General features: G+C 39.1%; 3 protein-coding genes and 1 long non-coding RNA gene across 5 annotated transcripts; all 4 read right to left on the reverse strand.

The window, feature by feature from the left end:
- Positions 1-1,312: 1,312 nt before the first annotated feature.
- Positions 1,313-2,665, reverse strand: LOC141838351 (AP2/ERF and B3 domain-containing protein Os01g0693400-like). Its single transcript, XM_074725801.1, has 2 exons — positions 2,595-2,665; positions 1,313-2,466 (listed from the first exon to the last, which is right to left on the reverse strand). The coding sequence occupies exon 2, from the start codon at positions 2,409-2,411 to the stop codon at positions 1,497-1,499; it is 915 nt and encodes a 304-aa protein (XP_074581902.1). The 5' UTR covers positions 2,412-2,466; positions 2,595-2,665; the 3' UTR covers positions 1,313-1,496.
- Positions 2,666-5,639: 2,974 nt separating this feature from the next.
- On the reverse strand, positions 5,640-11,557 carry LOC141837703 (uncharacterized). Of its 2 annotated transcripts, XR_012602562.1 has the most exons (5): positions 11,312-11,557; positions 7,138-7,268; positions 6,475-6,589; positions 6,032-6,320; positions 5,640-5,935 (listed from the first exon to the last, which is right to left on the reverse strand). It is a non-coding gene; the product is annotated as an uncharacterized LOC141837703 (long non-coding RNA). The 2 variants fall into 2 exon arrangements; XR_012602563.1 differs by lacking the exon at positions 6,475-6,589.
- A 3,700-nt stretch (positions 11,558-15,257) lies between these two features.
- Positions 15,258-17,016, reverse strand: LOC141841717 (uncharacterized protein At2g34160-like). The gene is made up of 5 exons (XM_074729901.1): positions 16,871-17,016; positions 16,177-16,225; positions 15,971-16,033; positions 15,826-15,890; positions 15,258-15,727 (listed from the first exon to the last, which is right to left on the reverse strand). Exons 1-5 carry the CDS (start codon positions 16,991-16,993, stop codon positions 15,434-15,436), a joined length of 594 nt encoding a protein of 197 aa, XP_074586002.1. The 5' UTR covers positions 16,994-17,016; the 3' UTR covers positions 15,258-15,433.
- A 900-nt stretch (positions 17,017-17,916) lies between these two features.
- On the reverse strand, positions 17,917-23,623 carry LOC141840968 (beta-galactosidase 5-like). The gene is made up of 19 exons (XM_074729081.1): positions 23,416-23,623; positions 23,183-23,278; positions 22,943-23,055; positions 22,795-22,861; positions 22,534-22,626; positions 22,304-22,447; positions 21,761-21,849; positions 21,525-21,630; positions 21,359-21,446; positions 20,865-20,983; positions 20,601-20,765; positions 20,258-20,436; positions 20,011-20,120; positions 19,804-19,913; positions 19,591-19,701; positions 19,380-19,493; positions 19,102-19,307; positions 18,585-18,921; positions 17,917-18,441 (listed from the first exon to the last, which is right to left on the reverse strand). The coding sequence occupies exons 1-19, from the start codon at positions 23,590-23,592 to the stop codon at positions 18,310-18,312; spliced, it is 2,556 nt and encodes an 851-aa protein (XP_074585182.1). The 5' UTR covers positions 23,593-23,623; the 3' UTR covers positions 17,917-18,309.
- Positions 23,624-24,668: the final 1,045 nt, after the last annotated feature.

Genomic DNA, 24,668 nt, shown 5'->3' on the forward strand with positions numbered 1-24,668 from the left:
TTCAATCATAGTCATGAGTTGATAGTTTCTTGATGTTTCAACTTTTTTTTTAATTTTAGAAATGACAATGCAAAACTAACAATTAATATAAGGATGACTACAACTCCTAACTCTATGACTTGCAAGAAGAGGTCAAGAACAAGGCAGATGGAAGAATTACTGCTCATTTTGATTTAGTTAATCTATAAATTGAATAGGTCATGGTCATGAGATGAGCATGGTGCCAAGAAAACTTGCTGATAATGCCAAAACTTGAGTGTGACTGAAATCTTTGCTCCCATTGCAATATTGAAGTCTTTTTTTCTTTGTTTTTCTATGGCATTGACGTGTTGGCTTGGGAACTTAGGAGTTTACTTTCAAAAAGAATGGCTGCAATATTTATCACATGTTGAATGTATAAAAGAATGAAGTCTATCTGCCACTAAAATAAGAAAATATACTCACAAAAAGACTATGGCACACAATTCAGAGAAGAATTTAATTGCAGGTGCCAGAAAAAGATCTGTTTGACATGAAACTTATATACCTTGATTGAAACTTGAAGCAATTCTAACACTGAGCTCCTCATTGCTGTTCCAGGGTCAGAATTCTGAGTCACGAACAAGCAAGGCCAAGCATGTGCTAGCTTAATTATAGTAGAATTCAATACTTGTTTGAGGAGAAAAGCTGAGGCAGGAGCTTTAAGTCATTGAGTTTATTAAGCACCCATTCTTTCACAGCAATTAATCTCCATTTCTTGCTCTGATTTTTCTGACGTCGGCCATGAGACTGACAGCTCTTCCTAAAGCAGCCAATGAGCAATCACTTGTACTGCTATCGACAAATTTCTTAAACTATCATAAGTGCTACAAGAAATATATGTGTACTTGGGAGACCTGGTCTTTTTTTAAATGCTCCAAGGCTTATTGTCAATGGTTTCCATGAATGCCAGCAGTTGCTCTTCAGTCCTTAATTTTATTATTGTTTTTCTTCTTAGAATGCATGTGAACTTGACCGTTTCAACCAACCACAACAACATACAATTCTGAGATGAACTCTCAGATCTCAGCAGTTGTTTCATTCGTTTCTCAAGTAGCAGTGAATTGCCGACAAAGATATAATCAAAATAAAAGTTTTTGTACGTTAACTCCAACCTAACTTGGTTACTGGCACAATATTGAAGTTATTTGCCTAGCAGAAAGGTCCTTGCTCTTTAATTCTCAACTATTGGCTGGTTCATCTGCATCAGATTCATCCATGGATAAGTGGTGAAGTGGGTGAAGAACAATACAGATGAACTGGATAAGCAGAAGACAAAATTTCTGATCGATGCTATGGTTTAATTTCATTCTTCAAGATTGGAATATTTTCCATTTCTGTTTTGTTATGCACAAGATCTTGAAATGAAACATTTGAGAAAAGAGCGAAATTTTTAGGTTAATTAAGCAAAATATTGCTACAAGGCTTCTACGCATTGTCTCTTATTCATTGCCGGCGAGGAAATTAACTCCATATGCTCATTGTTTCCTTTTTCCTGTTCCGATGGGCGGCGGCGCCGGAATATTCCTCGCAATATCGACGCCGAAAAGCCTCACGACTTGGACGGCCGCAACCGCGGCGCTACAACGGCGGTCGGCGGTTGAGACGGCGTCGATGAATAGTTGCTTGTCGGGGCCGGTGGATTGCTCGAAGGAGACGACGTCGCCGGCCTCGAGGCCCTTCTCCTTTACGAACCGGCTCCAGCCTTTGGTCAGCACGTAGCTCTGGCTGCTGTTCCAGTACGAATACCGGAAGCGCCACACCTTGCCGCCGGAGTCTTCGAAGCTCAAGAGAAGGCCCTTCCCGTCGTCGCCTCCGCGGGCCTTCGGCAGCGGCAGGTACTTCTCCGCGTGCTGCTTCGGTATCACCAAGCGGTTCAGCTTCCCCACGTCGCTCGGCGTCACCGCCTTGTCGAAGAGCCGCTGCCGCCGCTCAGCCCCCGCCCCGCCCGGTGCCGCCGACACCGCGCCGAGAGAGAGTGCCTCCTTCTTGCCACGGCAGCTCATCGATCGCTTGCTCTGCCGCAGCTCGTCGAGGTAGGTGTGCTTCCGCAGCATGTCGACGACCTCAGCCTTGGAGTGGGAGCAGAGGAAGCACAGCTCTGCCACGTCGTCGGCGTCGGCGTCGCTGAGAGGCCGGAAGTTGGTGATGGCATCCCGGCCGCGGAAGCGCTGCGCGGCCGCGTCGTAGGCGCGCGCCGCCTCATCCTCGTCGTTGAAGGTGCCAAGCCACACGCGCTGGTGCTTCTCATAGATCTGCGAGCCCCACCGCCCGTTGGGCTGCGGCACCACGCCCTTGTACCGCGACGACGGCAGCTTCCCGCGCGCGGAATGCACCTCCATGCCAGCGTCCGGATCGATCACGTCGCTCCCGCCGCTACCGGCCACTTCCATGAGTTCCAATGAATGAGGAAGAGATCAAATTAAAGCCAAGAAAGACGACTTGGAACTGGAAAACAACATGTAACAATTAACAGATGAGCCCTGTTGTGTAGTAATATACATGTAGCCATTGGCAACTTGTTGTGCAGTGGATTTATTTAATGATAATCTATTCTGGAATGGTGCGATATATACTGGAAATCTCAAGGCATGGGCGACGTTGCTGTGGGTCAACTCGAGCTCATCTGGTGGCGAGAAGAATCTTCTTCCACACTGCATTAACTTGGCGACTGAGTTTTAGATTTATATATATAAATGTGTGTGTGAAAGAGAGAGAGGAAGGAGTATTAATTACATTAATGATTTGAATGGGGACATGAGGAGGCAAGTTGATGAGAAAATGGTGGAGAAGAGTGTGGACCATCATGCTTTCTCTATTTAAAGTTCATCCCCCCTGAGCTCCAGACATGGCTGCTGCTGGTGCAGTCATGGCTGGTGGTGATCTCTATCTCTCTCTCTCTCTCGTTTCTGCAGTAATCAATCTGAATGGGGACCTATCTCCTCTCATTATGTTGGCTTCTCCTGTGATATATCTATGGGTGGAAGATCCTTCTAGACATTACTTTGCATGTTTATTGTTTTAAATTTTAATCTTCTAATGCAATTGTCACTCACTTTTAGAGTTTTAGTACGTAACTAATGATATATATTTGAGATAATAAAGTAATTATTTTGAATAGGTAAATATATATTTGCCACAAATTAAAGAATACAAAAAAGAAATCTTAGAAATGATCATGATTCCTACTTGAGATTTGGAAAGGTGAATCATCAGTGAGTTGTCTATCTAAATCCCTATGAAACACGATTCAAAATAGAATAGAAGCCAATGTGAACCTTGACTCTACCACTCCGATGCTCAAATAAGATTTTTAAACCAAAAATGAAGAGAAGAATAGTAGATGAAAGAGAAGTGCTAGAGAATAGTTTGTGTGTCTACCTCCATCTATTAATACGGGTTTGCTTTATACCTCACCTCTATATGAGCAAGGTTGTCCATGTTCTCCTTGTCTTGATTGATAGAACACCATTTATAAGCATAGGGCGGTCTCATCATCATACTTTGAGAGTTACATTATCTCATGTCTCATCTACATGCGTGGAGGAGAATGTCTCATCACCCATGTTCAGTTGAGGAGGTTGACAAAGCCAAATAGAGCTGACTGAACTGATGAAGTCGGTAGAATCAAACAGAACTAACTGAGTTGAAGAGGTCAATAGGAGCTCACATTGATCCGGGTCCATTCCAAGCTTAGCCTAGGCCTAACCTCATTGAACTGACTTTTGAGTAGGCCTATCCCAAGATGCAGAACAATATACGTCTGCATGAGTTTCAGTGATTTTGAGAGCCAGGTTCATCTGTTTCACTCAATATTTTTTACAGGGCGTGAGTTTTAATGATGGTATAGGAACAATATCTGAAGCAAACACATGAAAGGTAGATCTCTATTCCTTTCCCCACATTCTTTCACATGGAAAGGCCATGGCCCATTGTACTTGAACCTCCCACAGATTGCCACAAAATAAACATGGCGTGGCATGGAAGAGGATAAACTCGAACATCCTCATCCATCACATGAAGAGGAACTCAGCCTGGTACCAACTTGTGCTTCAGCATAATTTCTATGACAGCAATAGATTGAGTGGGCCTGCTCAATAGATTATTCAGAATTGAAAAGGAAAGTATGCCAAATTACTGACCATTGAGAAAAAGAAAAATCACAGTAATGAAAGAAAAAGAGGCCCTTTCAGGAATAATTAAAGCATGACTTTGTTAGAGCTCCATACTACTTTTCAATCTTTTCACATAGGAAAGACTGCCCGTAGATAGATACTCTGTTTCCTGAATTATGTTTTTGACAACTGTAAAATTGATCTGTGTCCTGTTTGTTCGCAGCTACACTTTTTTCTGACACTGGTGTTAGCTTGGAGATTAATTGAGGAGGAAGCTTCGTTTCTTTTATGAATAAAAATGCTTTCTTTACGCACTGATGATGAACCTTATCCTGATGAGTTGTGAATGATGTATGTGTCATGCTTTCCAACACTGATAAAGAAATCTAAGTTTCTTTGGAATCCTTCTGAGCACTTTAAACTTGTCGCTGGTTAGATATCCTTCACATCCAGGTGAGCAGGGCAAGGAAGGCATTGATTGACTGATTCCATATTCTTCGTGAATGGTCAGAAATGTCTACGTGATTCTCAACCAGTGGCTTCAAATGAAATGAAAACAATGATCGCAGCTGGTCAAAGGTTGCATATTCTTTATGAAGAAAGTTCTCTAGATCTGGAAGCATATTAGGCAAAGATAAACAACTTTAATTGGCTACTTTTTTCTGTAAAATATATAGAGACAAGAGAATAATGCTTGAGGTTGCATTGCATTTCCTTCACAAATGATGAATATGAAGCTCAGGAAAGTAATTTATCTCCTCCAATTTTGGAGTTGCGATTAAGGGTCGTTTTCTGGTGGCGAAAGACAGACGAAGTGGTGGCTACAGTGAAGCATACTTTTGTTTTTCCCATTGAACCTTGACAATTTTGTCGTGGTTGAATTCTAAGCAAGCAGCATCTGATTGAACTGATCCTATTGCTGTTTGGAATGTATCCAAAAATAATAATTTTGCTAAAGTGACAAATGATAGACTAAGTCGGATCTTCTTCTATTTGTTAATATTAATAACAATCGTTGGACAAAATTGCGTGCTTGAACCTCTGGAAGAGTAACAAATGCAAACGTACTAACAACAGGACTAAAAACACATGACTTTTTTGCTTTCAATTTCCAAATAAGAAACGACGGATTCAACTTGGTTTATTGATCTCTTTCCGCTCTTTTTGCTTGATGCTTATTTGTTTTCTCCACTGGTTAACTAATTGATGTTTTCAAGTTAAATGTGTTTTCCATGTGCATCATTCCTCCCCATTACTATCAGATTTGCCATACCTTTAGTTCTTATTTGCCCATGCTTCCACTACATCAATATATTTCTCATCCACAAAATATTGGGGAAAAAATGGAATTTCCAAACATTTGAATTGATTCAACAACCACCCGTCACCATAAATTTCACTGTTTTGGTTTTCTGTCAATTCTTGCCTAATAAAAATGGACAATTTCTTTCTCAGATTTCCATTATCACAAGAGTTAATGGCTGCGTGCTCCAAGTCAACAATAAATGGTCCCAATTGCAACTGGGCTTTATTTTCTTTCCTTGCAGAAAACTAATACTTCACGGAATAGTTAACTTCTACTTGAGACAACAAATTGATAACTAGAAACAAATTACTGGTCAAAATGCTAGACTTAGCAACTTGGAATGTAGCTTAATTGTTGGCGATGATAAGCTCAAGCTGCGCAGAAGATGGCTTTCCAATTGGCGGTTATAGTCAATTGTTCCATCACGGACCAATTTCTTCCATGGGATTTTTCTCATTCTTTGTGATGCCTTTGCCATCCGTTTCCTTACATAAATCTATTCATTAAAAAAGAGCAATTTAATTTTATAGAAAACATCAATCAATGGAACTAGCACATCGGCCTTAGAAAATGATACTTGTTGTGATTGTACCTGCCCTTGAAGGGGTTCCAGAGTGGAGTTTGGGTGGGTTCAGTATTCTAGTTTTGGAATAGCTTAAGGAGGTGGGCGTTGGTCGAACTTTGGCTTAAGCTTGAGGTGACGCCATGAACCTCAGCCATGGCCCGCCTCTTGGCCAACAATGCCTGCTTCACGCCATTCTCGTGAAGCTCCTTTCCAATGTCCACCATGTCCCTCATCAATTCAATTCCATGGAAAAGTATACTGTCTCCTGTGAGTCCATGTTGGACAACAACCAGACTTGATCAGCTGCCTTGAGAGCCTACACGTGGATAAACTGATATGGATTTGTGCATGGTAAGAGAGGTAGCAAGAAATTTTTTGCTGACAACTCATTTGCTAAGCAACATTCATTGATGCACCAAGTGATATGTCGAGAAATTTCTTGTGATTACTAAATTTAAGTAGAAAACTACCTGCAAATCTTCCAGAATAGACGAATATGCAATTTTGACCTCCACAACTTGCAGCCCTCTGGCTATTTTCTTAACAAGGAATGCAGTTGATCTTTTTCTTTCAATCATGCTTCGACTGTAAGTTCCAGAAGAAAAAAAAATCTTTTGTACAGTGTGTAAATTGTAGTGCCCAAAAACATGTACAAAAATTGACAACTGCTGACTTTCACAAATATAAGCGAGACAATATAATTGGAAAATTTATGTGAGCATATCCATCTACACAGTCTATTTTTGGTAAAGAGAAGCGTAGCTTGTTTAGATCCAATTGCTAATGAACATATTTTAGAAGACAAAATTGAAAACAGCACACTAATCCTAGCTTAATGTGATGTTCATAAAGCCATATAGAAGTCAAATCAATGTCTTCACATAAACTACATCTCTGAATATTTTAGGATAGACTAATCCCCACACCTTGCCTATAAAAGTGAAAAAAATATTATTATAAACGCAACAAACAAAATCCTTCAGGAGTAATTTACATTATCAGTTTGACTTGTTTTGTTGGCATAAAACTAAAACGAAACATTGGAAGAAACCTCATAAAGGGAAAAAAAGGGTACATGAAGCCCATCATGCAAAGATTCATACTGCTAACTCTTCATAAAAAACAGATATTACCTTGTAAGAGAAACGCCTCCATCATAGTTTACTTCAGTGTTATTCTTTAAGACTATCGACAGTGCCTTGTTGGAATTTATGTCAACATAACAAGCTTCATGTATCTCTTCTAGTGTAAAAGATTGCCTAGTCTGCAAAAGTAAATGGCAGAACAAATTAATAAAAACATAAATTGAAATAAGTTTTTGTAGAATGCAAAACTAAAAGGAGACATAAGTGAATACGAATACAAATCTAAATAAATCCATAAAAAAAATACTATGAAGGACATTTTTGGTATGCCTTGTGCATGTGTTGGATAAATTCATTCCATATTCAATACAAGAGCATTTATTTGCTCTTTGTAATGGATACTTGAAGGAGACTGAGATCTCAAACATATCTCTACGTTGCCATCATGTCTTTACAACATGGTCAATTAACCATAGATTGTCCTGACAACCTACAACTAGCATTGCTGTCATGCATTCCCTTAGGCTTCAACCTATAACTAGCATTGCTGTCGTGCATTCCCTTAGGCTCAACCTATAACTAGCATTGCTGTCATCCATTCCCTTTGGTTCAACCTATTGCTGCCATCCATTCTCTTTGCCTCAACCTATAACTAGCATTGCTGTCATTCATTCCCTTTTGACTCATCAAAAATGGAACATCAAGCTCTTCATCGCCAACAATTTATCTACAATCAGGCTATCTGGTTTGAGACAAGCAAAAGAATAATGAGAATAAAATCACGCCTACGGACCAGGTCTTCATTCGTGCTCATGTAGCTACTTGCACTGCAATTTTTTTCAACTCAAAAAATATCATTAACATACATTAGTTCTATATTCTTTAGTTTTTTTTGGATAATCTAGTTATCCCGTTCTTACGATCCAATTAATTTTGGAAGTGACTGACCCGGCCCCACAAAAGCTTCCCACCGGCCACCAAGATAAATTGGGAAGTGCTTGCGGTGACCCATCCAACCAGCCAGTGTTCTTAGGTCTGTCATCCCACTAGAAAATTTTCCTACAGTGCGCCACAGTTGAGATTCGAACCATAGCATTGCTGGAGGGCCTAATCACTGCACCATAGCCCCTGGGTCCCTTTTAGTGCTGTTAGAACCAGTGGAAAACAATCATAACAAGAGAAACAGTTTCAAATTATGTCCACAGAAATAAGGAGAAATACCTCGAAGAAAAGGTTGATAACATGTTTAAGCTGTGCGCCAAAAGGAGACAATATTCTAATTGCATTAATATGATGAAGCCGTTCTGTATCAGTTGAGAATATAATGGGTGTAGATACTTTTGATGGAGCTGAAGTGCTACTGTTACAGCACCTGAGCACAAAGGGTTTACTTATCACCTGGGTAGTTGTAATGCACATGTTCTAAATGTATTAGTGGTACTACATATGTTCTAAAATGTACAAGTTGTATTACACTTATACTTTTAAGGGATCCTCTATACTATAGATAGAAGTGTCCACCCTCATTTGTAACGATTCAAGTAGAAATACAAATCTTTGTTCTTCTAGTATCTTTAGCTCTTGTAGTCTTAGACTGATAGCTTGACTTAGGCATATAAGGAAACAATTTCTCGCCTAAGGCCGAACGAGGCCCAGCCAAAGTCTGTAGCCCAAGACAGTTGGCATCAGGTTACTGCCACGAGCTGCAGACTTGGTTGGACACTATGCTGCCTTAGGCAAGGAATCCTTGTAACCCTAAGTTAGCTTACCACTAAGATCAAAAGAACTAAAGATGCTTGAAGAATAAGGATTTGTATTTCTGCTTGGATCAATGCAAATGAAGGCAGACAACCTTATTTATAGTATAGATGGTCTCTTAAAAGTACATGTGTAGTACAAGTCTAGTACAACTAATATATTCTACAACATATGCAATGCAACTAGTACATTCTAAAACATGTGCATTACAAGTGCACTTTATGCTTAGGTGCAGCTGCGGATTGTAACACTAGTAGGTGCTGCTTTGTGTAATTTAAACGTCTTTGAAAGATGGGCGGGAATGAGGCAGTTGTTAAAGTTGATTGGCACCTCTCCTTTTGTTGCTTAAATCGATTGAGAGTTTCTTGTAGTGACATATGTCAAATGATAAACATCATATATCAAAAGAATAACTTAATTTTGTCAAAGCATATAGGAAAATAAAATCATCAAATTTTGAGTTTCCAAAAAAATTGTAAAAAAAAAAATTATTAGTAACAGATGTTAGTCGAATTACCAAATCCTAGTATCTTACATAGGCAAATACATCTATAACAAGGGGAAATATACAAAATAAGTAAGTCCATCATAAAGGGAGTTAAAAAATGATTGCAATATGAGAAGCAAGTGTCAGGAAACACTCTAAAATATCAGCACTTCCTGTAATTCACAATCAAGCAAGGTTGATATTCGTTAGATGAAGGGAAGGATTGAAGAGAAAAGGATGTGGTAGTCGCCACTAGGTTCAAACTACTAAACAATAGATATGACCTACAACAATAAAGCATAAAACAACATTGACAACAAGTACAATCAGCCTGGCATAACCCTATGACAACTTACAAGTCAATCAAAACTTCAAAAACTAAATAATACATGAATGAACCAAACATCTAACTAGGAATAACATTGTACAACTACAAGCAACAAATAACATCAAGATTTACAGAATTAAAAGAAATGTCAAAGTGTCACCTCTAGCTATCACTTCTTGCCTCAACAAGTCAGTGATGCGAACAACAAAGCTCCTATTAAATTTGGAGGCAACAACAACAGAAATCAAAGGAAAATATTGAGTAGGGTTAAGGAAAGATTTAATGCATGCATAACATTTTAGTATGTGTTATTATCCACAACTAAAAGGTAAGTGAACAAATGTTACTACTCGCTACTAGTGATGCACTCTAATACCAAATCAATTAGAACATCAATAGCATATTTTGCCCATTTGGGTTTTCCTATGCACTCGTATCAACATGCTTACTGGTGCCAAAAGCCTAATTCAGAACAAATATGCCATTAGTATGTATTCAACAACCAGAACCTAATAACTAGAATGCATCGCTATAAAATTCTTGTGCCATGACTAACTATATGCCTAGGTCCATACACATAATAGGTAGTGACAACAATCAGCTTGACGTATCAGTATGGCAACATGAGCAATACCCTACTAGAATAAATTACCACCACATACAATCACAAGAACAGCTTTCATAATATAAAGCATTAGAATAATCATAATATCAACAAAAAAACTAAGTCCACATATCAGTAATGGTGACTAATTTAAAACAAAATATGATGACAAACAACAGCAATAAGAGTATAACTGAAAAGAACATATTGAAAGGGGGAAAAAAACAGCAAGCTTTTCAATGTTTCCCTGCATCCCGATAACAGCTGTCTCCTAGCTAGGTTCCAATCCTTATATGATCTCATTCCCGTGTTATCTCATCAAGGTTTACAAAAACTTGATTTTTGTATCCTGAATAGCGGAGGGTCTGTGTCCTAGCTATCTCAGTGCACAAATTGATTTCTTTCTAATAACACCCTAAAGTGAACTGCGTTGACCACTCAAACATTCTCTTTTATCAAAAGAGAAAACAAGTTTTGCACAAACCACTCCACCTTGATTTCTCTCTCTGATATGTATACAACACAACAAACTCTTATCCTCTCACGCTCATTGCCAACCCAGTCGATTACTGTCATTAACACCCACTCGGCCATGGATTCGTCCTTGCAGCCGACCTGACTTGGCCGATCAACTATTCTCGCTGAAGCACAATAGTCGTACATAATCCCTGAAATAACCGATCACGCCCACTAAATTAGTCAAGAGTCCCAGGCCGCCTTACCATAACAGCAATGAATTCCATCCGGAGCATTCACAAGTCAAGACCTAATTGCTCAAAAAATACAGAGTCTAACTCGATCTGGACACTTACCAACAGAGTTCTTGACGCCGGAATCAAGAATCGATCACACAGACGATGGATCAATCATCCATTAAAAGAATCATCGATAACCAAACTACGCATACATAAATACGAAATCTTCCAATCCACCGGGGAAAAGGACCAAAAAAAAAAAAAAAGAAAAAAGAAACAACAGAGATCGCCGCAGGACGAAAACTGACGGAAAGCATCCAAATCCAAGGAAATTAAGACATAGATCCTACCAGAACTCATAATTACACTCTTAAATTGAACTCTACAAGCGCTTCCTCCGCCCTTCCTTCGATCGCAAGTTCTCAGCCATTCGGGAACTCGAACCCGACAAGCGAAGGAGGTCAGTGCTCACACTCAGTCGCTCGCTTTAACCACCCTCGTCCCCAGCATCACCACTCTGCTCGTTCAATAGGCGCCGGAAGCTGCCGTCTATCGGCCTTGTTTTCTCCGTGGCCGCGACGCAAGAGACGGACAACTTCGACCAGTCACTTTCAATCGAACCGGTTCATCCAAACCGCCCAATTTAACGCAATCCAGTCGAGTTACCCCGCCCAATCCGCTTAGGCCCAATAAAAGCCCATATCATACTTAACTAACCCAACATATGCCTTTAAATTTTAATTCTCATACACAAATACGCATAATCATTTATCTTAAAAGTATTTTGTTAACGTATATTTACCATTTGTATAAACTACTTTGCATCTATATTGTTTAAATTAGGCAGATGAAATATAGATTCGTATTAAAGCTAACATATAAATATTTTTTAGAAAATAAAAGGAATGTAGAATACCAGTAAACTAGAAACTCCACATATAAATCTCAGTAATTTATCTCAATTATCGTATTATTGTATTCGGAGGAGGATATTGCTCGGTTTCGTCGAGATTCGAACCCTTGTCCTCTTCTGCAAGTCTGCTCCATCGTATTATTGTATTCCAATTTTATATAAGAGAAACCATTTACTCCAAATTAAGGTGAACATAGAATGTGACTGCCAATGAAACCTCTCTTGAAGCTATGAAAAAGCTCCCTTTTATGAGGTCTTGAAGGCCAATGGATAAACAAACACATGTTCTACTTGAGTAGTTATTGAGTTTTGACAAAGCATTAAATTGCCTGTCTTTATTGAAAGAAGGTACTATGAGTTAACTTTTCTCTACCAAAACTATGAGAACTTGGGACTTCAAGGGCATAACAACAGTATCTAACTAATCTCTTGAGATTGAACCAAGAGTAGGAAGAAATACTAGAAAGATAGATTTTAACTACATACCTACAATCAGAAGCAAGAGTCTTTATGTCAAACAATGTCACTGAACTTTGACTAGCATCTGTATGATAAATGAACAAGGCTTAACTTGTTTGATACAACTTACAACTTCTCACAAATTGAGATAGTGAGTATTTGCAACTGTATTCAGCCCAAATGATTCAAAGAATGAAAACATATCCCAGTGATTGAGCCTGATAATTCAGAAATGTGTTGGCTGATTGAGGAAGACATGAAGATCCTTTCAAGTTCCAATCTACCAAATTTTGATAAGCAGCAGCAAAGTCAATGACAATATCGAAGGAAAGAGGACATTGTTCCTGGAAACTAAACACAAAGTTTTCAAGAAAAGAGCATCAACCAATGCGTTCTGCAACAATTATGATAACGCAGGATCTCCCATTTAAAGGATTGTTGTGTGCAATCGGAAACTAGAATGATTTGGATCTGTAATTTTACTTCAATCTTTTCATTTGAATTTTGAAGATATCAAGAGAAGATTGTCCAGCGATGCTGCCCATCATATTCATCCGATCTCCACAGCTTTGCATACGGAAACAAGGGGCCAAACAGAAACTGGAGAAACAAAGCGACTAATAAAAAATCCCGTCTTTTACCGCGAATCCAATCGCTTACCGGCGCCCAGTCGCCGCCGGGTGCTCCGCTTCCATGGCTGCAACACAGAATCCTTGAACCTAGAAGGCATTGTCGATTCCCTTCTATTCCCTTTCCGCTTCAATCCGCCTGCAAACTCTTCCTCCCTCGCCTCGTTTCTCCCATTCTTGGCCGCCGCCTCGCCGCCTCCGCTTCTCCCAATGCGCTCCTTCTCGAAAGCTCTGTCCCCGAAGACTTCGATCACAGCGAGCACCAGCAGGTCGAGGCCCTCGCAACGGCTCGAGGAGTCGTCGGAGGCAGGGGAGTGATTGGAAGAAGAAGAGAGGCATGGCGAGGGATCGGGATTGGAGCTCAAAGGTGGAGACTTTGACGCTCCACTTCTCATCAGGAGTGGTCTTCTTGTGGGCGCCATAGTCGGCTCAGGGGAAAAGCTAAGATTTTGGCGATCCTGATTAGGTCAGAATTGGAGGAAGAGATTGGAGAAGGAATCCATGAGAGATGCAAGATTGAGAGGAGCAGCAGAGAATGCTCGATTCAGGTAGTAAAAGTTTGGGCCTTCTCGCGTTCCTTTACATAGATGGGAAATTGCTTCTTCTTTCTTCTTCTGATTCACACTGTTTTTGTTTCTTAAAACAAGAGACAAAAATCTGTTGCCTAATTTGGTTGTCAACAAATTTATGAAAACTAATTCCAACTCCAAATCCAAATTCCATGATCGATCTATTTGTTGTAATAACTATAAAATAAGGTTAAGTGTGCTAAAAGATCTAATTAATTAAAGATAAGTTATTTTCAATAAATTCATATAATTCAGAATTAATCATAAATGATGATTATTATTAAACTATAGTAAAGATTGAAGTACAAATTTAATGTCGTGAAACAAACAAAATTATTTATCACTACAATCAAGGTATATATTAAGTTTATAATCTCAACTATTGGTTCTAATTATGTATCATAATCTCTACCCATTGCCTACTTATATTATTAAATTTCTTTAACTCTTAAAAGTAGTTAAATTTTAATTATTATTTAATGGAGTTAAAATAATATTACTTAAGAGAGTGAAGAATTGAAAACAAATGTGAAAATAATATTGTATAGATTGATTTTTTTTTCAAAAATAAGTAAACATACAAAGAAAAATAAAGATATGAGAGGCAACATGAGAAGAAAAAAATGAAAATTTTAATGAAAAGTTAATTAAACATGCCTGCGATTTTCTCTCTCTCTCTCTATCTCTCTTTTAAATGAGAGAACTATTTGTCAAAATTAAATGAAAAGGAATTTAACTATTTGTCAAATTAAAATGAGTTATTCAAATCTAATTTACTTGCCGATCGACTAAACAATTATACAACTTCTTTAATTCGTATATTATCAGAAAAGTAAACGACTATTTGTTTCAGTGATCAATCATCTCCAAATGCTGAAATGCATGCATACATATAAACGATATGATAATAAGATATAATATAATAGATGATATATGATTGATATATGAATCAGGGAGGACAAGGTTTGTGAGAGTTAACGACGTTGTTGTTGGGGCTGTGGGTGCAGCCGGATCGCCCCGGCAGAGGCACCGTCCCTTGCGGCAGAGATTGCAGCAGCAGCCCGTCGATCTTGTGCCTCCATCGCTCCTCCCCGTGCAGTAGCAAAACAAGCAACCTCGCCATTGTCGTCGCCCTTGATGAAGCCTTTGCCATCAATGAGCCACAGTATCTCACGTATATATATATATATATATATAGCGAAATAGAGAATGGGCTATAGTAGTGTGCATGCATGAGTTTGAAGTTTGAAGCCTGGAGGAGCTTTTAAACTTTTGGACCCATTCCATACGCGATTCGTTCAAAGGGTTTAATTTGTTTTGATTCAGACACGCACAAATTAAATGTTAAGTAATTCAAGACTCTTGTTGATTTTTAGAGTAAGAAAGGTAAAACTTGTTGAGTTTGAGTAATTGAAGACTAAGATGAGTTTGAAAAAAGGTAAGACACTTGTTGAACTTTGAGTCGTTCCTGGACGTGGTTTATGGTTAGCAGGTGAGGAACAAGTAAAACTATTTAAAAAGTAAAATTATGATTCCATTGGTGTAAATACAATCACCTAAAATATTGTATTGATTTTTAGAAATTGAACCAATTGATTCAATTTAATATATAAATCCACTTGAAACGGAAAAAGGGGAGCTTCAAACAAGCATATCATACAATCTTCTCCAGGGCAAACAATCTTTTATTTCATTTTGATCATTCGAAGAGCCGTTTATGCCAAAGATCAACACATACAAGAAAACAACAACGCCCATATTAGACGTATAGTTTGTTTCAGGCACATCTTACAAGGCAATAGAACGCTTATTTCTATGCTATGGCATTCTTTTCATCAAGGTCGGCAACCTGTATTTACAGCACATGCAACATCACTGAAGAGGCACATCCCTCTCCCATTATTATTCCTTTTTTCCATCTTCAGCTGCCTCACGAGCTACTTGGTCAGGAAAACCAATGCCATTGGAACCGTCTTTCGTTCCATTCCCAGCTGCATCTTGAGCTACTTTGTCAGCATGCACAATACCATTGGAGCTGTTAGTCTTTCCATTATCTGATGTATCTTGAGCAGCTTTTTCAGCAGAAATGATGTCCTTGGTGCTGCCTTTCGTTCCATTTTCAGCTTTCTCAGGAACTACTTTGGCAGCAGCCACGATGTCATTGAAGTTGTCAGTCTTTAAAAGTAAGATCTCAATCTGCACAGCAAAGTAGGGCGACAACAAGCTACAACTTACAAACTACGAACAAGAGAGGATGGTATTAAAAGAATGTGCCTGCAGAGATTAAAGAGAACCTTCGCCTTCCGAACTAATCGCCCCTTTACTTCATCTTTTGTGCCAACTGTGGAGGTCTGGATCACTGTTTGCATCACAACGATATTGTTAGCCAGTTCAGTTCATATAAGAATTAAGATGTCTGTTCAGATCACTGTTGCTTACTCTTTGCAGTAGCAAGTCCATTATTTTTCAAGATTTCAGCAACCGTGACTACCGTGCCAATAGCTATCACCCAAAAGAAAACCAAAGAAAAAGAAAAGCTATCAGTACCTAAAGTTATCATTTAATCTATATTATTAAAAATTTTCTTTCTTTGAAACCATGTATATGGAAATATGAACAAAGATCCATATCAAGTGAATAGTTACCCATTCCCAAAGCTGATAGCTCAATCTCATTGTGTTGCTGCATGTACCTCTGTTAACAGGAATGGTTATAGTATAGAAGAAATTGCATACAGATTATGAGAAATCAATACAAAATCTAAAGAATGCAAAATCAAGAGAATCAAAACAAACTGCAGCACTCAAAGAAAGATCCATCCATGAATGAAGGGTAATCAATGATAACCAAACAGTTCTTGTTTCCAATCTAAAGAATAAAGAAAGATCAAATTAAGCGATCCATGCAAACTACTAGAACGAGATCTTATAAGAAAATTACTGCCACAACCAAGTCCGGCCACAACTACATTGATCACTGAATGCTTATATAAATCGAAAGCAAAAAATACCGTTTTCAAAACTCAGAGAACCCAAATGCAGCATAAAGATAAAACGATCAAATGCTACATTGATAAAGGCACAATTATCTCATAAACTACGACAAAGCAAAGAACCACTTATCCAGAATCTCGCAATTCTAACTTAATTTCGTGAACTAAATGAAGAAAACAAAAGATATTTCCGTGAGAAAAAAAATCCAGATCACATACGAATACAAAAAGGAACAAATCCATGGGAATTGCAAGGCGGAAGAACATTCATCAAAGCATAAAATCAAGATACTATTTCAAATCCTAATTTGGGAAAGGAACGGAGAGGGAATGAGACGAGTCGATACCTTGGCGAGATTAACGTAGAAGAAGAGAGGCTTCTTGTTGGTGGATACCTGGATCCGGTTCTTCTTGCTACGCCCCGCCGCCGCCACTGCACCGTCGTCGCCAACCGCCGCTGTCGTCGCCATCTCGCTCGCTCGCTCTATCGCTCTCGAATCTCAATCGGCCGCTCGGTGAACATTGGCGATCAGCGCTCTCGGAACAGTGCTATATAAACTTTGGTGGGCCAAAGATCTCCCGCCACGTGGAGGGATGAGCCAAGCGTCGCCTTGACGGTTGGTAGCGGCCGGTTCCGGTGTCTACCGTGGAAACTGGTTCCGGTCTGAACCCGGTTCGATCCGATGCAGATGTCAAAAGCCGTCAAATTTAATCAAATCGAACCGAACTGTTTGTGGTCCGGCTTGGTTCTCAATACTCATCCATCTTTAATTCTTCTTGTGCAGGAAAAAAAATAAAATAGCAACAATATTTTTTGTTTTTCAATAATAATAAAATTCAGATCTCTAATTCAAAGGTATTTAGCGTAATTGAAGGAGATTGAAAGGTAGACCTCTACCTTAGCTTCGATGGTGTGTGGTGGGGGATTGAGGATACGATTAATCTTTAAATTAATCAAAATTGATAATTTTTTATTTTATTTTATTTTTCCAAATAAAAAAAATAAAAGTAATCGTTGACTGGACTTTTGCATGGAGTAATTCTGTTCTTTAAAAAAAAAAAGAAAAAGAAAAAAGAGGTCTGAGTATTATAATATCTGACAGGAGAATCTGTTGATGTCATTGGAAGCATCTTTGTTTTTAAAATGTTGGATTCTGACAAAATCTTGATTATTCAATGATCAAAATATCTTTTTCTGTCTACTTTCAGAGGCCAAATGAGGCAACGACTAATCACCTAATCCCAATATGAACGAGGCAGGCAGCTACGGAATACTGTGAAGTTTCTATTGACACTGTTCTTGACATGTAAAGTTTCTATTGAACTATTTGAATATAAGAGAAAAAATTGGACAAGATCCAGCATCACTGTTATGAAATTTCCAATGTCTAGAAGTAAATTCATGGCAGGACCAGGACATAGAACAGCAAGAAAAAGGAATTTGATTCTTGCAACACCTTAAATCACATGAAAATGACAAGTTCATCACCATACTTAAAGAAACATACCTCTATCAAAGCATAAGGAGAGAGAATTTTTCTCTACTTTCCTCTTGCTTTCCTATTCTGGCGCTGTCTTCAAATTAAACTCAGGCAGGCCAAACATCTAGGACTCCAAATAAGTAACTTGGAATGACAAATTCACACTTACTAATTGTCTTTCTCCTCTACTTGCAAATACCAGAATAAGAACACCTATGTTGATTAACTTGCACTTTACAACTGCACTGAGATTTTCTAGGAGATCTTTCAAGCTACTAAGAACTTCCTCTATGTGTTTTTGAAGCTCAATGCATTGGTTGAGCAACTGCAGAGCATATGGCTTCAACTGCAACTCTTTTCATGACATTTGGGCATGGATCCCCACCAAAGTTGGTGCTGGAGATCGCAACCATACACCTCTGCTGTCCGATGCACTTCTGTTCGAATCAAAAAGGAAAAGATTTCATGTTTCCTTGTCAAAAAACAGAAAAGGTAAAATATGATACATGCACCAAAGTCATAACTTGTCCAAACTAAATATGCTTATTCAACAAGAGAAGGATAAAAGAGGTGTTGAAACCTTTTCCAAAATGCTGTTGGAATTTGTTGAATGGCATGCCCCCTGTTGGAAATTTCCGCATGTTCCCAGGGGTGTTCCATAGCTAGCAAATTTAATGGCTGATATAACTTGTCCCGGAGTGCATCGGAGGTGGACCTTTGGCTTGTGGTGTTCTTCAGGCTGGCCATAACTCTCAATCTGCCAATTTTTTATCATGGGGTGCCATTCAGATACATCGGCACACACATTGGAGATGGATCTCTTGACTAGAGAAATTTTTGTCACATCACCTCCTAGTTCTTCAAACACTACTAGTAGATTTCTGGATGGCTGTAACCATGAACGTGGCACATGGTACCTGAATATCGAAAAATTAGCCCTCCATATTTACTAAAATTTTCCTACTGAAATTGACAAACACAATTCTACTTCAATCCAACTAAAGGAGTAATAGTATGAGTTCCTTCTGCCAGCATTTCAAAGAATAAAATAGTTGTTCTAGTTTTCAAGTATCTTTTGGGTGGGTTCATCTATTTACCATCGTTGGGTTGGTTGGCCGCAGCCACTTTGACACTTTGGCGATCGATACGTCCCTGTGTAACTGCATGAATTGCAAAATTCATTAGGGGCAGATGCAGTCCAGTATCTTCCGATACTTTGTCCATTTATCCAAATGCTGCCCTTTCCCATACTACTCATATCCAAAGCTAATGGCTCATCCCCATCAGGAGCATCAAAATATGTCTGCAAATGGTTGTCGAAGAAACTTAGATGCTAAAAGCTATCATCTTACATGAGTAAGGTTGATGCACCTACCCTATACCATGTTAAGGGCTGCTGACTTTGAGCTACCAATGAAGATTGCATCCATTCGGCAGAGGAAGCACCCTCCAAGGAGTTTAAATTCATAGCTTCTCCTTTAAGACCAGTCTATGAAAGAAGAAGACGAGGGAGGAAAAGTTATTGCTTTACCATGCTCAAAACTTACCAGTTTGTAAACGAAGCTATAATGGGGAAGGGCAATAACCTGATATGACCATTGCTGCCATGTTAGGTCTTTACTTCCCCCATCAAACCCATGTAACACAACAGGACCTAGGACTCCAGTACTCCACAACTCATAATGCATGCCCGCGTTCTTCGCCAAAAAAATTGTGCAAAAATGAAATTTTTGAAAAGTTCTGCGTCTTATTCCTGACTAGAAAAATCTAGTTCATAGATATGGCAAATAGTAACTTACTGGTAGTCCGACAGCCACACTTAACAGCGCAATTTTATTAGTTCCAGCACGAAGATTGACATTACCAGAAAATTTGAGCTTCCTATCCTCCCTGGTCCCGTAAGTGGAACCTACATAACAATATTCAAAGTTTAAACTGTTTTGATGATCAAAGCCTTTAAGAAATAATCAGTACATATAATAGAATAAAGCAACACGTTTATATACCTGAGAGTTGTCCATTAACAAAGACATGAAGAGCATGACCAGTCGATTGGACTGTGAGAACAGGACGCTGACCTCGTTGTAAGAATCCTTCAGTTGGATTGACATCAAGACTGGCCAAAATAGCACAGTATTGTAATTGATTTAGTACTAATCTCATAATGCATTGAAGAAAGGCAAATGAAAAAAATAAGACTGAATGGATCTAGCTATGCTTAAATTGAAAAAGGTATGTTGGATAAAGTCACACCTAGTGATGTACCACAAGTAGTCACTTGTATCCCTAGTGACATTTATCTGTTCTAGCAGCCCAGTTGAAGTAATCAATGAGTTTTCTCCTTGGGAAGCCACCTCGTCATCATAGGTCTCCCACATGAGTGACTGAGCATTAACCGGGCGCATTTGCATTTGAGAAGTTTGAACTCCAACCTGTGGTAATTTGACAACAAAAAAACTTTCTGATTAGTAAGATTAACTATGATAGATAGTATAGCTTGAACAAAAAGGATGGCTCAAAAATAGCATCTCTTTTACATCTACCGACAAAGATGTTTATAGCATCCGACATAATCCAGTAAAACAATTGAACTTACCTTAGCAGTGTTGAATACTACATTTCTGCAGTCTGGTAAGATGCTGATCGACCATGGTGGGAGGCTGTAGTGCATGTTGTTGAACATTACCCTTGAGAAGGAATTTGTATCGTAATTTGCAAGGAAAGCTGCACATCCGCCAGATTGGGAGCTGAAAACATGAGCCTAAAATTGAAGGCAATCAATTAGCATCGGCAATTCAGGTTGATCTTCAATATCATGGAAACCTTATTCTAGTTAGCGCTAACTTAGAATCTAACTAACCTCTTGGAGGCTTCCCAAAGAAGTAACAGTAGGATCAGCTGAAATAAGAGCTTGCTCACACAACTTAATGGCCCTATGAAGCTCTTTCAGATGCCCGTATTTTGGTTCTCGGATCAATCCTGCCATTTTGACACAGCAAATCAGAAGATACAAGTAACACAGACCAGATCTTTCTTTTGGAAAACACATTATCTGTAATTCAAGCAATGAGACAAATTAATTTACTCTACTGTTAATAGGATATTGTGCTAATGTCAGATTTCTACCAAGAACCTTAGCTTATGCTCAACTGACAAATAAATAACATAAAAAAAGAAGCAACTACATTAAATGCTTCTAAAAGTCAAATTATACACAAGTAAAAGAAATATAAGTGAAGTGTCCTAATAGACGATTATCTGGTACAGCCATATTGAACGAGTTACAATCGAGTTGGATTTTTGTAAGGATTTAGAGTAAACAAGTTTGTATTGAACGAGTTACAATCGAGTTACCATATTCGTCTATTGGTGCATCATAATCATAACTGGTTGTGATGAAGGGTCCTCCAGCTGTGCGGCCAAAATTAGTTCCTCCGTGGTACTTAAACAACCAAAGGAAAATTAGCAATTTGGAATCATCAATATGCAAGACAATTTAGAGATAGAATGCAGTTCCAACCATGTAATAGTTTATAAATGAGCCGCCCTTTTGTATAAAACGTGCCACTGCAAATGCAAGATCTTGAACTGGTCGTTGACGGACGGTGTCTCCAAATTCAGTAAACCTACAGTGGTAGCACAGAAGAAGTTTGAGAATCCTCAGCATTAATCTATATCCTCATGGACATAACAGATATGATAGTCCATGTACAAATCTCAATTTAAAATGAAAACTAAAACTGCTTAGCAACTTACCAACCACTCCAAGCTTCAGTCCACATGGTAGGCTTATCAGGTTTATTAGGAGTAAAACTATGACAGTAGAAACCATTGCATGTATTTATCTGTTTGGAACATTAGAGATTCTCAGAAACATATTGAAAACATATATCGAGAAGAAGACAAATGCAGTTTAACACAGTAACTAAAGCACAAGCCTATACGGTGAATGTACTAAATTAAAGGATAAATTTCTTTCTACATACAGCTAAACACCAATTTGTGCTCTTAGCTGAATAGATATCTGTTCTGTTCTATAGTGGCAACTCATAAATACACTTCAGTAGGTGACAATCCACAGCACAGCTACACATAGTGGATCATCACATAAGAAAAATAAAAAATGATTTAATTAATTTGAATATAATTAATGACTTTAGTAGCTTTACATATAGCTCAGTGGGGAGATAAGTCTTGTAGCTAAACACAAATGGTTAGGACAAACACCAGATTGATGATGATGAATGGGGCATAATAAAAGAAAGAACCGAGCATAGAATAATAATATTTGACTCCTACCACTGGATCCGGGGCATCATCCTCCTTGCACATAACCCATGGTACACCAGTTCCCAACCCGACAGCCATTTGTGCAGCCCAGTTTACATACGCATGACCAGCATCGCCAAATGCCTTACTTTCAGGCCCATACTCGTTTTCGATCTGCATTCATGATCCATGAAAATAAAACTTTGGAACACAATTTGACATTAAGTTACCACATTGAGGATACACGAGAAAAAACATGCCTGAGAAAGGATGATCGGACCGCCTTGAGAAGCAAAAAGTGATTCAGTCTTCATCATATCAACAATTTTCTTGGTGAAACCTTGCATAGCCATCTGTATAGAGCATTTAAGCATATACTTGCAAGGCATGCAACAAATCCAACAAGTAACCCCCTTTGAAACTTAAAATAAACATGGAAGACTACATTGTTCTTGCACAACAATCCAACATAAGAAAAATATATGACAATTGAATATGAAAGAGTGGTTTAAGGAATTTACTTTGAAAGGTTCATTATCTGTTCTGAAGCTGATTCCAGGGACATATTTCAACCAAACTGGAAATCCTCTAAACAAACGGAGAAAGCGAAAATGAGAAACCTAACAGTTAGGATGAGTTATCCACATGAAGAATCTGTGAGAGAAGTACCCAAAATTCCACTCAGCGCAGACATAAGGTCCAATTCGGAGGTGGACGTACAGTCCCACCTTCTGGACTGTCTTGATAAACCTCACCAAATCATACCTTCCTTCGAAATTATACTGCCAAAAAAGTAAGAAAACAAATTGCATTGACTCAAGGTGATCCATCTAAGAAATATACTTCTCCCTCAAATGAAAGCACAAGAAGCAAAACACAAGAAATTAGCAAGAAAAGTCAGGAAAATACACTGCCAGGTGAAGGCTCATGGCCATTCCAGAAGACGTAGGTCTGTATAACATCCAAGCCTCCATCCTTAGCTTTTTGTGCAAGTCCTTCCCACATCTAACACACACACAAAAACAATCAACAATGAGCATCTAAAATTAGGGCGAAAACCCTAACAAGAGTCACCTACAGAACCAAAAGAAGATTAATAAAAGCTACGGGGGTAAAAGAAAGGTTTTTTCATGAGAAAGTACTTCTGGGGTGCTTCTAGGGTAGTGAATGGAGCCTGAGATGAGGATCCTTCTCTGGCCATTGATGACGATGGCCTTCCTGTCATAGGTCACACCACATTGCGCCGCGGGAAGGAGAAAAAGCAGCAGAACGAAGAAACGAAGTGGGGAGAGAAAATGTTGAGGGCTCCGGACTACCATTCTCAACCCCACTCCACTCTGAGATCTCACACTCCCTCCCTCACTTTCCTCCTTGAAGAAAGCGAGCCCAAGCCAAGCCACTGAGGATTAAAAAGGGGGAGAGCTAAAGGCCACTGGCGTGGCCTCGCTACAATGCCAAGGAGAGAATCCTGCCGCTGTGCAAGCGATACGAGATCAGAGCAGTCAGAATTGTGGCTGACTAGTATTGTAATTTACAATAGAAAAGGGCTAAAGAACAGGTGTATGTGGTGTGGCATCTGCCTTTACCTCCTCACTCGAGATGAGCAAGGGCAAGGTGTGGAGCTAGGGCAGTGCCAAAAGTGCAGCTTGACTCCTCAGCGACCGCAAGATTCCAACTTTTTTTTTTCTTTTAGCCAGCAAGGCCTTAATTGAGCTCATTTTTTGTAGCCCATCTTCCATGGATGGTAAAATCTGCTTTACCATTCGCAAGATTTGTTCTTGAAGGCTGACCGACACTCTTGAATGAGTGCGGTTATGGAAGATGGCTGTAAATCTGCAAGTCAGCAATGGATTTGTCTCGTCGGTGGGTTGTTGGCTTTGCGTGTCAGTGCTGTTTGGCTTTGCATGTCACGCTGCAGTGGAGTTCAGTGTCCTCCTCATGCATGTTGTCTGCAGGAATTCTGTTCGACTTCCATTGATCAAACGATGCTAAACGAGTCGAAGGTGAACTCGGCAATGGCACATCGTTGCCTCACTACTGTACGAACTGACTTACACGTGAGAAGGAATGAAGAGACATAATGGATCTGGAAACGGAGACGGAAACAAGCAAGTGCGAGTGCATGTGAGGAGTGAGGACATTCAAGAGGCCGGTTTGGAAGTGATAACCTAGTGGTCCATGATCACACATACACATGGCTTCAGATCCAAGCAAGAAGTGCGCTTTCCAAGAGAAAACAAACTGTTTCTTCTTCACCAGCGGCCATAGATCCCCAGATATATCCATTTACAATTGGGTTTCCATCCAATTTTATTTGATCACGAAGGTCAGCTCGCACGATCTTAGGATAATTATCTGCATGCGTATTCTCCATTGTTTATTTGTTCTATATTGC

The sequence above is a fragment of the Curcuma longa genome, chromosome 11, assembly GCF_044706935.1.
Source record: "Curcuma longa cultivar G26 ecotype Majalengka, Jawa Barat chromosome 11, ITB_CL_G26_1.1, whole genome shotgun sequence".
In the NCBI taxonomy this organism is placed as follows: domain Eukaryota; kingdom Viridiplantae; phylum Streptophyta; class Magnoliopsida; order Zingiberales; family Zingiberaceae; genus Curcuma; species Curcuma longa.